This window comes from Halyomorpha halys, unplaced genomic scaffold (assembly GCF_000696795.3).
Source record: "Halyomorpha halys isolate HHAL.00 unplaced genomic scaffold, Hhal_1.1 Scaffold286.1, whole genome shotgun sequence".
In the NCBI taxonomy this organism is placed as follows: Eukaryota; Metazoa; Arthropoda; class Insecta; order Hemiptera; family Pentatomidae; genus Halyomorpha; species Halyomorpha halys.
The window spans coordinates 557,163-569,515 of record NW_027115682.1 but is presented as its reverse complement, the minus strand read 5'-3'; the positions used below and the strand labels follow the sequence as shown (position 1 = coordinate 569,515).

General features: G+C 29.4%; 1 protein-coding gene across 1 annotated transcript; it reads right to left on the bottom strand.

Moving 5' to 3' along the window:
* Window positions 1-2,375: 2,375 nt before the first annotated feature.
* Window positions 2,376-3,203, bottom strand: LOC106680764 (enhancer of split mbeta protein). The gene is made up of 2 exons (XM_014420691.3): window positions 3,018-3,203; window positions 2,376-2,899 (listed from the first exon to the last, which is right to left on the bottom strand). Exons 1-2 carry the CDS (start codon window positions 3,099-3,101, stop codon window positions 2,402-2,404), a joined length of 582 nt encoding a protein of 193 aa, XP_014276177.1. The 5' UTR covers window positions 3,102-3,203; the 3' UTR covers window positions 2,376-2,401.
* Window positions 3,204-12,353: the final 9,150 nt, after the last annotated feature.

Below are 12,353 nucleotides of genomic sequence, written 5' to 3'. Positions count from 1 at the left end.
TATCAATAAATAAATAAATAAAATAAAATAAAGAAATGTTTTTCAATCTTCTTTGTGTAAAATACGTAAACGAAATAGCCTACACGAATGAATAAATAAATGAACGATTTTTAGTTTATTTCTTTGGAAGGTACATTTATGGCAAATGAAGAACATTCTTTCCAAAAAGTAATAGTGCCAATTTATTGAATTATTTACAAAGGCAGAAAATTGTAATTATAAAACATATATTTTAAATTTTTTAATATTCATTTATGTACTTTAAATAATTGAGTACATGACATATCTTAAACTTTAAACACGATTTTTAATTCAACTTTAAGATATGTAAAAGTCAATGTTACTTATAAAACAAGTTTGAAAGAGATTATTCAAAATAATTTTGGTTCTACATCCCCAACATTCATTATACGTAGGGCTCTTGTATTTTGGAATCTTATATATTCCCCTATAAGATTTTTTTGTTTTATTTTTTTTACGTTCATAATAACTCTGGACTAATCACAACGCATTCCTTAATTTTTGTTATTTTTTTATATTTAGAGGACTCCTAAAAAGTGAAATTTCAATCTATGTTGAGAAAAAAAAACTTTTTAACCTTAAGTAGTTGAGAAAGTCAAATTATTTAAAAAACAAATCAATTAATTAATAAGACCATTGTTTCGTCGTCATTTCGTTGATTTATGATAACATGTAACGCTGTTTAAATTACCACTATTTCCCTGCGACCTTGCTATCTCTGTAGATTCAGTTAGTTCTTCGGCTAAGTTATTGAGTTTCTTAGATTAATATCTCTAAAAATCCCCAAGCGTTCATTATATCGGGCAAATGTGATTGATTTATGATATCAAGATCATTAGCAATCATGCTACATAATTACCCGTTTTCTTGTATAACCCTCCTCCCTCCGCCTCCTAGCGTGAATACGAGTTTGACAAAATTTCTCTACTTTTCTTAGGGTAGGTTCGAAATGTAAATAGAATCTTAAAACCAAAATAGCGGATGTCAAAAGCCTATATTTTTTAATAGAAATAAATCTCAATATTTCAATAAGAAATTTAATTTGAAAATGTATAGAGGCTTGTCTCATTTTCATATAAACTTTGAGAGTTATAAGACTTTTTTTATTATTATTATTATTTATACCGATAAGACTTGACTTTAAAAATTTATATCAGTATTAGTTTAACTGATTAATAGATATTTTTGGTATGTTAACATTGTTATATCTAGCTGTAAAAGGATGCCTATTTCTGGGTCCGTTAGTTGATTAGTAGGTTACAAACTAAATACAAATTATTTGCTGATATTTGATGACTTATCAGGACATGGTTGAGCTCCCCGTTATCAAGGACCCCAGACTAAGGCACCTGTATCAATCTGTACAATTGTTCACTTATTGACACAGGTGTCTCCTGTATGATGGTGTAAAAATATTTTTTCTCTCAATTAACTTAAATTTGTGTGTTCTATTAATTAATTTTTTAAAATTGAATTGCAAATCATAATGATCTTAATATAATTTAAAATAAAAGATAATCTATAACACCAGTTCAATGACAGCGAGCATGCATTCGCAATCAGTATCAAAGGGTTTTGGGGGTAATTATGAACTTAGTTAAAATAATTAATAATAATTTTATTGTATCACAGTCATTTGTAATACATATCCTATTACTCTATATCTTTGTCTTTATACAATCATATTTTTCATTTAGAAATCTACTTTTGTTTTTACAATGTATCTTCAAACAATATCTTTATCTTTATAGAATCATATATTCCATTTAAAAACAATTTATGTTTTTTTAATGTGTATTCTTACAATATCTTTGTCTTTATACAATCATATTTTTCATTTAGAAATCTACTTTTGTTTTTACAATGTATCTTCAAACAATATCTTTATCTTTATAGAATCATATATTCCATTTAAAAACAATTTATGTTTTTTTAATGTGTATTCTTACAATATCTTTGTCTTTATACAATCATGTTTTTCATCTAACAATTTTTATTTATCTTCTTAATTTTTAATAATAACAATTACAAATTATGAAAGAACTGACATATTCCACTTCTATTCTAACGCTATCACAGTTTACAGTCTTCTATCACATGGCACTACTAGGCCACAAGTCAACTAAAATTAACAACTAAATGAGAACAATAATTACATTTTAAAGCTATCCAAAACACTTTTCTTTTGTAAAAAGAAAACAAAGTCTTCTATATTAACAATGATAAATATATATATAATATTTTTATAAAAAGAATTAAAAAATAAACTAAGTACACTTTGAAACGAAATATATATATATATATAATAGAAAAGGCACTTGAAGTCTCAATTTAAAGCTTTTGAAAGACACCGGGGAAGAAGAAGTTGTGGTGATAAGAATTACCACGGCCTCCAGACCTGCTGAGGGGCCACCTTAAGGAGTCCAGAGAACTCTTGAGGTGCAGGAGAATCTGAAGATCTGGAGGAAGCCGGAGTGGGCGGCAAGGAGTAGGTCGGGCTGAGAGGTGCTGGCTCGGAAGTCCGGACGGACAACGGGCTGCAGACGTCCAGCTCATTGAGGCGGTGGCCGAGGTGTGACATAAGCTTGGTACCTAGGCGCACGTCCACTCCAGGGGTACTGGCCAGGCACTTGCTCACCTCTCCAGCACAGTGGGTGTACCCTGCACGGAATCTGTCATCGGTGGCTGTCAAAGAGAGCCTGCGGGCCTTCCTCAGCTTGTGGAGGTGGCGCACCGTCAGTTCCAGGATGTCGGCCTTCTCCAGCTTGGCCACGTTCTCTCCATCCGACTGGAGAGCTGATACCATCAGCTCCTTCAGCTCGTCGAGGCAGCGGTTGATTCTGGCTCGCCGCTTTCTTTCAAGCATAGGCTTCATAACCTTAACAGAAAGAAAACGCAATCGATAAGTCAAACAGTTGAGAAGATAATCAATTAGATAAGACACTATCACTTGTTGATTAGAAATTTTAATTGAAACAATCAGAATTGACATTTACCTTTCTGTATTGATAAGTCCTGGAGATGGGCTGGACTTGTTCTACGTCCACTTGTACTGGTTCGTAAACTGCTGGACTTGCCATGATGGTCACTACACACACTTAATATATATCGCACTTAGAGAACTGATAGAGCTAGATGTTGCTCGAACGGAGGCAGAGAGAGGTCTGAGTGACTCGGGTCGGTGGAGGGGCTATATATACCTCTCCTGATCGTGGGAACTGAGGCCCGCTCCGGCTCTCACAGACCCGACAGCTGCTCCTATCTCTCTCTCTCTCCCTCTCTCCCTCTCTCTCTCTCGCTGTGCTACTGACGCGTGCCCTCTCTTCTAATTGTGTCTGTCTGTATGTCGCGTGCTATACCCACTGTCATAGTGCCAATAAAGTCGCAACTGTTGCATCCTTCAGTTCCTTTTCTTATTTCATTACTTAAGTTTTATTTTATTGTACACATAAAACTAAATTACATAAAGGAAGTAAGCTAGTAATACAATTGTTAAATGTCAACGCTGATTTCACCTGTTATATTAATAAACACACGTGTTATTATTTTCTATACATTAATTATTTATTATATTGGTATTTTCTCCTTAGTATCATTGGCAGATGATAAATATTTACTTATGAACCGTTATAAAATTTAGAAATTTTTAAAAAGTCAATCAGAGGTTTGACTGCTGTTTCCTTGTCTCGGAAGCTAAATGTTGAAGCTATTTTAAGATTTAACTACATTAAGGAAAACTGTTGTCAATCCACCTGGATATGGTTGACTGTCCTAGCTTTAAAAAACCTGATACGGGCAATGTATCTGATAAATAAATCATTTCATTAACTATCATAATTAAGCTTTCTACTTTGCCATACTTTACTTGTGTTATTATTATAAAACACCACAATAATCTAATAAGACTGTAATAAATATAAAGTTAACGTGATTTATATTTTTATCATAAAAACACATAACATTAGTATCACTAAATTAATAAAGATAAAATGAATAATACCTCCTAACAACAATAAAACATCGAATTTAATTCTTCATTTCCGAAATTTATTATATTACAAAATTTAAATTACATTCAATTAAATATCTATGTATGTACTTTAAACATTTTTCTTGTAATGGATTATAGGATATACTGTGTCAAATTAATAAGTTGTTAATATATTAATCTTAATCCTATGAATTAATTTGGCACATCGAGTGAGTCCCTTCTTGGACTCTATTTCATTCATCTAGACAAATTTGTTATAAGAATAAGTGCCTAATTTTAAACATAAATATTGTTGAAGTTGACTGTACCGTTTCCATTAATGATAACTATAATTATTGCGATAATTACATATTCAGATAATTATGATCCTTGCTGGTTTTATTGTGATAAAAAATGAATAAATATAAACTGAAAAACAACCATGTTGTTTGATACGTTTTCAATTATTACTTTGTGCTTTTTAATACTTCCAGACTTAATTTTTAGGGTAGAGTCTTGGCACATACAAAGGATGGGATTACAGAGGAAATTATTTTTAATTTAGTATAAACTATATCTGATTTATTGTAGGTGTATTTATTATTTAGGAAAACTTAGATTATTTTTCAAGTTCCATAATATTCTTAAGAAATAGATACCGATGTTTCACATCAAAATAAGCAGTTTTTAATTCATTAAGTGTATCTTCCTGTGTTTGTTCATTGCTTCAAGTATGTATTGTAATCATTTTGTATTTATTTGTAAGTTTATATATATATTTACGTACATACATATATAGAAAGGTGCAACACGTGCAAGAAAAAAATACAATATATAATGGACAAGATATAAATACAGAGGCAATCCAAACAAGAAAGGAGAGAGGAGGAGTGGGGACCAGCTACCGTGGGAAAGATCTCGAGGTTCCCACGTGCCCAGCGGCCCAGCAGGCACGAGCCGACCTCTCTCTCACTCATTCACCCTCTCTTTCTTTTTTTCTCTCTCTCTCACTCGTACTATCTCTCTCTCTATCGCTCCCTCTCTTTCTCTTCCCACAGCGGCCGTCCTCTATTTACATACAGGCCGATAATGGAATACCGTCGGCGCTTGTGATTGTGCCACGAACGCGTGCGATCTGCCTTCGCCACTCCGTCACTTGTTGATCTGTCTTTGTGTCGGGGTATTGTGTTTAATGGCAGCAATTTTCCTGTGTCGGTGGTATCAAGTGTTAGGATGACTCCTGCTTAATGGGGTGGAATCTGCATTAAAAAAAAAAAAAAAAGAACAGAAAAAATGCTTGCATATATTTTAGAATCTCTTATAGAATTTCACAAAATTTACAATAATCTCATCTGCATTTTCATTCTTAAGAATATTATTAAATGTTATGGAAGGATAGTAAATTGAAATTAACATTATATAAAAAACCTATTTCATTTGATAATGAGTTAGAATCTATAATAAGAGGCTTAAATCATCCGGAAGTATAGAATAAATTTTGCTGAAAATGGTATAAAAATATATTAATATTAACCGCAATACCTACTCCGTCATTTGACTTTTTACGAGAAAAATCGGACACGTTTTAAACTAGCAGTTATAATTTTAGGAGAAATTGAAAATTCCACTGGCTAATGACATAATAAATTAGTAAGCCGATAACATGTGTAATAGACTTATTTTTGGGCACTGGGAAATATCCATAATTATTAAAAACTTACTTAATTATTCCGATTTTCATACAAGGTTTAAAACAGTTTTTGAATAGAGGTATAGGAAATTATAGGCCAATAAAATTAATCTCAAACATAGTAAAAATTAACAAGAAATGTATCCAGAAACGAAGTGTAGATTTCATTCATAACTTGTTTCGGTACTTTTAATTCACTAAACATTTAAATCATTAACGTGTCTCGAAATAAATTAAATAAACTCAAGCCTAAAAAACTTTATCGGGTAATAAAAAAAACCTGACAGAACAGGAACAGAACTTTCGTCAATTAATGGTAATTATCAATCACAAACAAAATTAGTTATTTTATAAAAAATTTCATGTACCTAGTGGAAAAAACAAATCGGTATTATAAACAAATTATCTCTTAATTTAAACTTTATAAAAAATAAAATTACAGTTCATATAATAAAGAACCAATTTTACAGGATATTGGTTTAGATATTTTTTAAGACCCGTCAATCTTGTATCTGCTATAATACTCCAGTTAAGCTCCTTACGGGTATAGCGGGTGATTATCTGGAGCTGGTCATACAATATCCCCAGACTATAAACAGTATAAAAAAATTATTAGCCATTACTTTGATCATTGTTTTAGCAATAATTTTTTATTCTGAGGCTGATAAAAGCTATTTTTTTTTATTGGAATACTAGGTTCATCTTCATAACTTTATTATTAAAATAAAATTTAAATTTAAAACTCATTATTATAATTTTTGAAATTCGGTTTATTATTTAAATTAATTATTTTATTATATCACTAAATAACAACAAATAAAATATCTGGTATGTTTTTGGATTTTAAGTATTTCAAAACCCCAAAAGCCCGAAATTTGAAAGGTTAATTTATTTTTTCTTGGTAAATTGCAAAGCTTCATTGTTGAAAATAAACCAAAACTAAGTAAGCCGAATGTTTAAAGTAAGTTTAAATTTCCTAATTTTAATATCCCCTTTTTTTTTTTTTTTTTCTGTTTGGTAATATTTTGAGAAAGTGGTATATAAATACTGAGATTTTTTTCTCTACCTTCAAAAATGGTCGAGATGAGGACATAAGAAAAATATAACGGTCATTATTGAATTACGTATAATTTAGGCGCCAAATTTAAAAATGACCGGCCGGATATATGTACATGTACTCATATGTATGTAATTTCCACACCAATCCCTAAAGTGAATATTTCCATTACATTCTAAAGACATGGAAAATAAAATAAAATAACGTGCAACTCTCTACAAATCCACGTGATTTGAGCACATGTTTATGCTATAATTATCCAACTAACTGTAATTACAGAGGCTGCAAGTGTTTTCTTCAATAATTGTATTCACACATCACTGATTCATAAACATGTTTTCCTATTTATTTATTGTCATTAACTCTTACACTTTTTTTATTTACCTTGGAAAGATATGAGAAATCAAAGGAGTTGAATATTTCAACGTGAAGAAAATAATTAGATTTGAATCTTATATTGATGTTTATATTATAGATGTTTATGTATCAGACGCAAAATCAAAAAATATACCTGTCCGCAGTAGGCCTTCCACGGTTTTTTTTTTTTTTTTTTTTTACAATTAGTAGTATAATACAGAGTACCTTAGACAAAAAATTTGAAGAATCTTTTATTGTTCTGATTTCTGAAGGGTTGATTTTTTATAACTATATGGATTTCTTAGATCTTTCATTATAGTAAAAAATCAATATTCCGTATAGATCAAGATATATGCTACATATACAACATATTTAGTATTAAATAATTCAACTTAAGATAAGTAGTTTAATGATATGTATACCCTCGTTTTATTATTTATGAACTATTCTTTTGTTTGTATATATTTTAAGAGTTTTTTTTATTTTATTTTATTATTTTTTTTATTTTTTTTTACTTATTTATTTATTTATTTTTTTTTATTTAGTATGTATGAGATCATTCATCAATATTACCTATTGCCCACAACTGTGTGGCAGATTGTAATATCTATCAATAAATAAATCTATCAATAAAAAAAAAAAAAAAAATTATTTATGAAAATAGTTTTGCGTGAATATCACGGACTTTACAAAATATTAAAATATTATAATATCGTAGTAATTAATTGACTAAAGCGACTTTTAATCAACTGTGGGAGGTCGCAATAACAAGAAAAAAAATAATATGTAAATTATCTTAATCGGTTAGGCCGTGTTCGGAAATTCGTTGGACAAGAGGGACGCTGTGGGGGGGACATACCAAAACAGAGTGACGAACAATAGGGCAGACTCCAGCAGGTGCCTTTGCACTTGACACCCAACGAAAGAATAGAGCGAATCTCCGGACAATGAGATGCCGCAGACGTTCGGCGCTTTGTTTTTTTCGGACACGTACCGTTTCCGCACGAAGAACGTTCGATCTAAAGTAAACATCATGAGTGGACGCATTGACAACTGTGAAAACGTTTTTGATTCTGGGCGGCGTTTGCTTAGCAAAAAGAGAAGACATGCCTATTCCCGGGCAATGGTACTCTTCTAAATAACTTTGATTAGTGAGGAATACATTGGGGATTAATTGATAATTCAACAACAATAATACCTCGAATAATTATTTATTTATTATCAAATATGTGATATAATATAAAACTTTATAATTTTTAAGTTCAATAAAGTGTTGCTTTTTTAAAAATAGTTTTATTGAATAATAATAATACAAACTGCCATAATCAAGGGCTATGAGTACTAGAGTTTTGAGTTTTCATTCATACCATATATTTAGAAAAAATAAGGAAAAATTTATAAAATTATATTAAATTAAATTTAAATTGTAGCAATTTACAAAGAAATTTAAATAATAAAATAAAAGCCCCTCTCATTTGCTAATGTTTGCAAATGAAATTTGGAGTTGTATTTATCAATAATTACTAAATTAAAACGATATAGACATTTTTTATTATGCGTTTCATTCTCTCTTACGTGATAATGCCACATTTATAAATTTATTAATTACATACTTCATAAATTATTCGCATAGTTATTATAAATTTTCTAAATCAACAATAATTTCAATAAAATTAATAGGATGAAAATATTAGTTTTGTTATAATTTGAAAAAAAGAAAAGAAATAATTTTTGAATAAAATCATTAGATTGTTAACAATATTATGACAAAAACCAAACAGTTTATTTATTTATTTCATTTTCATTTTTATAAATAGTTTTTGTTTTATTTATACACTGTAAATATTAACTTCATTATAAAATATAAAAATGAAAATAATTTATAATAAATAATCAATCATGGATAAATATTAATTTATCTTTAAAAAGAAAAACGACTTCTTAATTTTTTAACATTTTCAGAACAGAAGGTTTATGTAATACGTTTAATATAAAGTAATACAACTATTCTTGAAATTATTTGTAACATGTATTTGAATTATTTTCAAGATCAAAATGGTTCAAACACATTCTAAAGGATGAAGGAATATTTATAAAACAATAACAATAATAATAATTCAGATGTAATTGCAAGAATAAACAATAGAATAGCCTGCGTGAACAGGTAGACGCTGAGTAATGGCCTATGGTCATTTAGAAGAAGACATCAGGGACTGGCACGGCCGCTTTGGAAATGAAGTGACGAATGCAATCGGGCTTAACTGATTCACTCTGGAATAGACTAAATTTAGAAATATATTTTCTTAAATGCTTTTTAAAAGAATCTCATTGTTTTATTCTATTACTATCAAAGATCGCTAATTAATATTGATATTATAGAATTGATTAATACTTCGAGACACGTTGAAGAGAAAATATAGTTTTTATATTCGACAAAAAAAAAAAAATAGAATTTTGATTTCTTGTATTTCGAAAAAAGACTGTTTTTTATAAAGCTATATTTTTAATCCCTAAAAATTATGAAAGTTTATTCAACGTTTAATTGATTCTGTAAGTACCTTCTGTTTTAAGTTTTGAGAGTCAAGATTATATATTTTTATATATTATATATTGGCTTAAAAATATTTTAAAATTAAATAATGTACAGTTTTATGAACATTCTCACAATATAAGTGCACTAAATGTGTAAGTTTTCGGTTTCGGTCAAAAGTGGGAATCGAAAAAATAAAATCGTATTTTATTTTTGGGGATATTTTTTTCTGCAATAGTCATGGATACTAATTGGTTTTACTGTGTGAAGTTAGAAATGTTCCAGGTTCTCAAAAAAATAATCATGTAAGTAACCTATTTACCCAAAAACAATTTTCCGAAACAACCATCCAAAAGAGGGATTGATTCTCTTATTTAAATCTAAATATTATGACTCGCTAGAAATTAGATTTAAAATCAGCTAAAACATTAGAAAATTTCTAATGTTTAAATCAATGACACCTTTGTACATTTACTACGTTTTTAATAAGAAACTGCTTACAAGTTATCAAATTTCAAAAAAGTCATCTAATGGCTCTTATCAGGATGTGTTTTTTAATGTTGTAAAATACACAAATGTAATCTAAGCACAGTTGAACGCTCCTTAACTTCGGCCACCACTTATTTGGCTCTCCAAATAAATAAAAAGAAAATTAATTAACAAATTAAGTGCTAAGAAAACACTAAGTTCGGCAAAACAAAGTTGCTATAAAAACTTATTTGTGTACTTAAACTAAATTATGAATATAAATATTTTTTATTAATTGTTTTAATTTTACGGTTGTTACAATGAATTTAATTCATATATTATCGTGCATTAATATGCATTTGATCTATGTACTATATATTTAATATAATAATTAAATTAATATAGGGTTTTTTCTATTATACACTCCGGACTAACCGGCCTTCCCCTTTAACCCGCGATTTCTCGGCTAGGAAGGCTAAGCTTCAATTGCGGGCTGCTAGCTAAAATCGCGGGCTCAATTATTTTAATTGAAAATAGTGGTGAGATGTTGAAAATCAGGCTCAAATATTTATTATTTAATATTGATAATAAAAGGCTAATAAATTCAATAAAAACAAAAAGGTTTCTCAATTTATTATATTTAATTCTATATTGATTTTAAAATACATATATTTGATTTAGTGATTTAAAAAATCTCAGAACCATGAGCTGAGTAGAAGATAAATATAGTTTAAAGTTAGTCTAACCTACTCTTGAACTTAACTATTTAGATACCCGTTAAAAAATATATTACAGATTCCTGTTTATTCTTACTATAGTTGCTAGTAATAAGATAGAATAATAATAAGTTAAGAACTAACCCTAATTCAGTAACTGGTGCTAAGTTTTACATATTATTGAATCATGGTTTCTCACTTGCCTTCATAAATAGAAAAAATAATTATATATGTATATATAGTTGACCGTAAAAATTGATACATAAGAAGATGGTCAGGGTTGCGGTCAAAAGTGAAACAAAAATAGTTTACTACTATTTTTGTTTCACTTTTGACCGCAACCTTGACCATCTTCTTATATAGAAAAAATAATTAAAATAAAAAATTTTGATTTACTGTAAGAACATTATTTTTCGATCTAATCTCGAACAAGAATTTTATAACAAATAACAGCAGAATGAAATTCAAAGTAGCAGGTTTTTTTTTTCATGCTAAATGCTGTTCAAGCCAATAATTAATGGTTACAGAAACGGCGGATGTAGGTTTCCGACGAAAGCTGAAAGTTTTTAAACTGTATTTACGTGGTGCTTAATCCAACCAATTTAAAGGGATCGTATCAGGTTATCCATCACGGATCGGAGTTGGATTTTCACCATTTTAATTTTTTTTTAAAGATACATTCTCACGGGCTTTGCAATTGATATTCGAAGTGTATTGGAGATAGAGTGACTAAGACAATGCAGAGGTGATAATGACAACCAGGTGTAGACAAGACTAAATGACAGCATTAGCCCTGGCACAATGCACAAGACGTGCGCACGGCCAGGTGGGCCACTACCGTGGGAACGGGAACATTCCCACACGTGGCCCTTCCTAACAGCACGCGTTCTCCTTCCTTTTCTACCTCCTTTCTTATAGTAGCCCCCAAAACTTCTTATATAATTGATACTTTATGTATTCCACCACCTGAAACTGTATTCAACTGTTTCTCCCCCTTCAGCTGCTTTATAAAGATGTAAGTCCGTTATCTATTTAAATTTAAATATGAATAAAGTATTTAAATAACAATTCCGTTCTTCTTCATTATCAAAATATTCATAATAATTTGCCAATTGAAAGAAATTTTTTTTTTCAATACAATAAAATAATTTATTACAGTGCTTAACTTAGTATTGGGAGTAGGACTTATTCTAAATTTAAAAAATAATTCTTCATGATCATAAAATAGAATAATTTCAACTGTTATTTATTAAAAATTGTTATCACTGACTCATGATTTTAATCACTGACTTGATCTACTTTAGGAGTATATGAAATATCAAACGAGTAACCGGTTTCATATTTTTTTAAAACCAGTTTATGAGTTCCCAAAATAATAATTTTTTATTATATTTCAGCGTTTCAGTAAGCATCATGTTGAATATTTTTATTTACGACGCGTTAGTGGAAACCAGTCAGAACATTTATAAAAACCATAGTAGAGTAGAGTTATCTAAAAGTAGAGTTATCTAAAAGTAGAGTTATAGCATCTTTTATGTAATTAT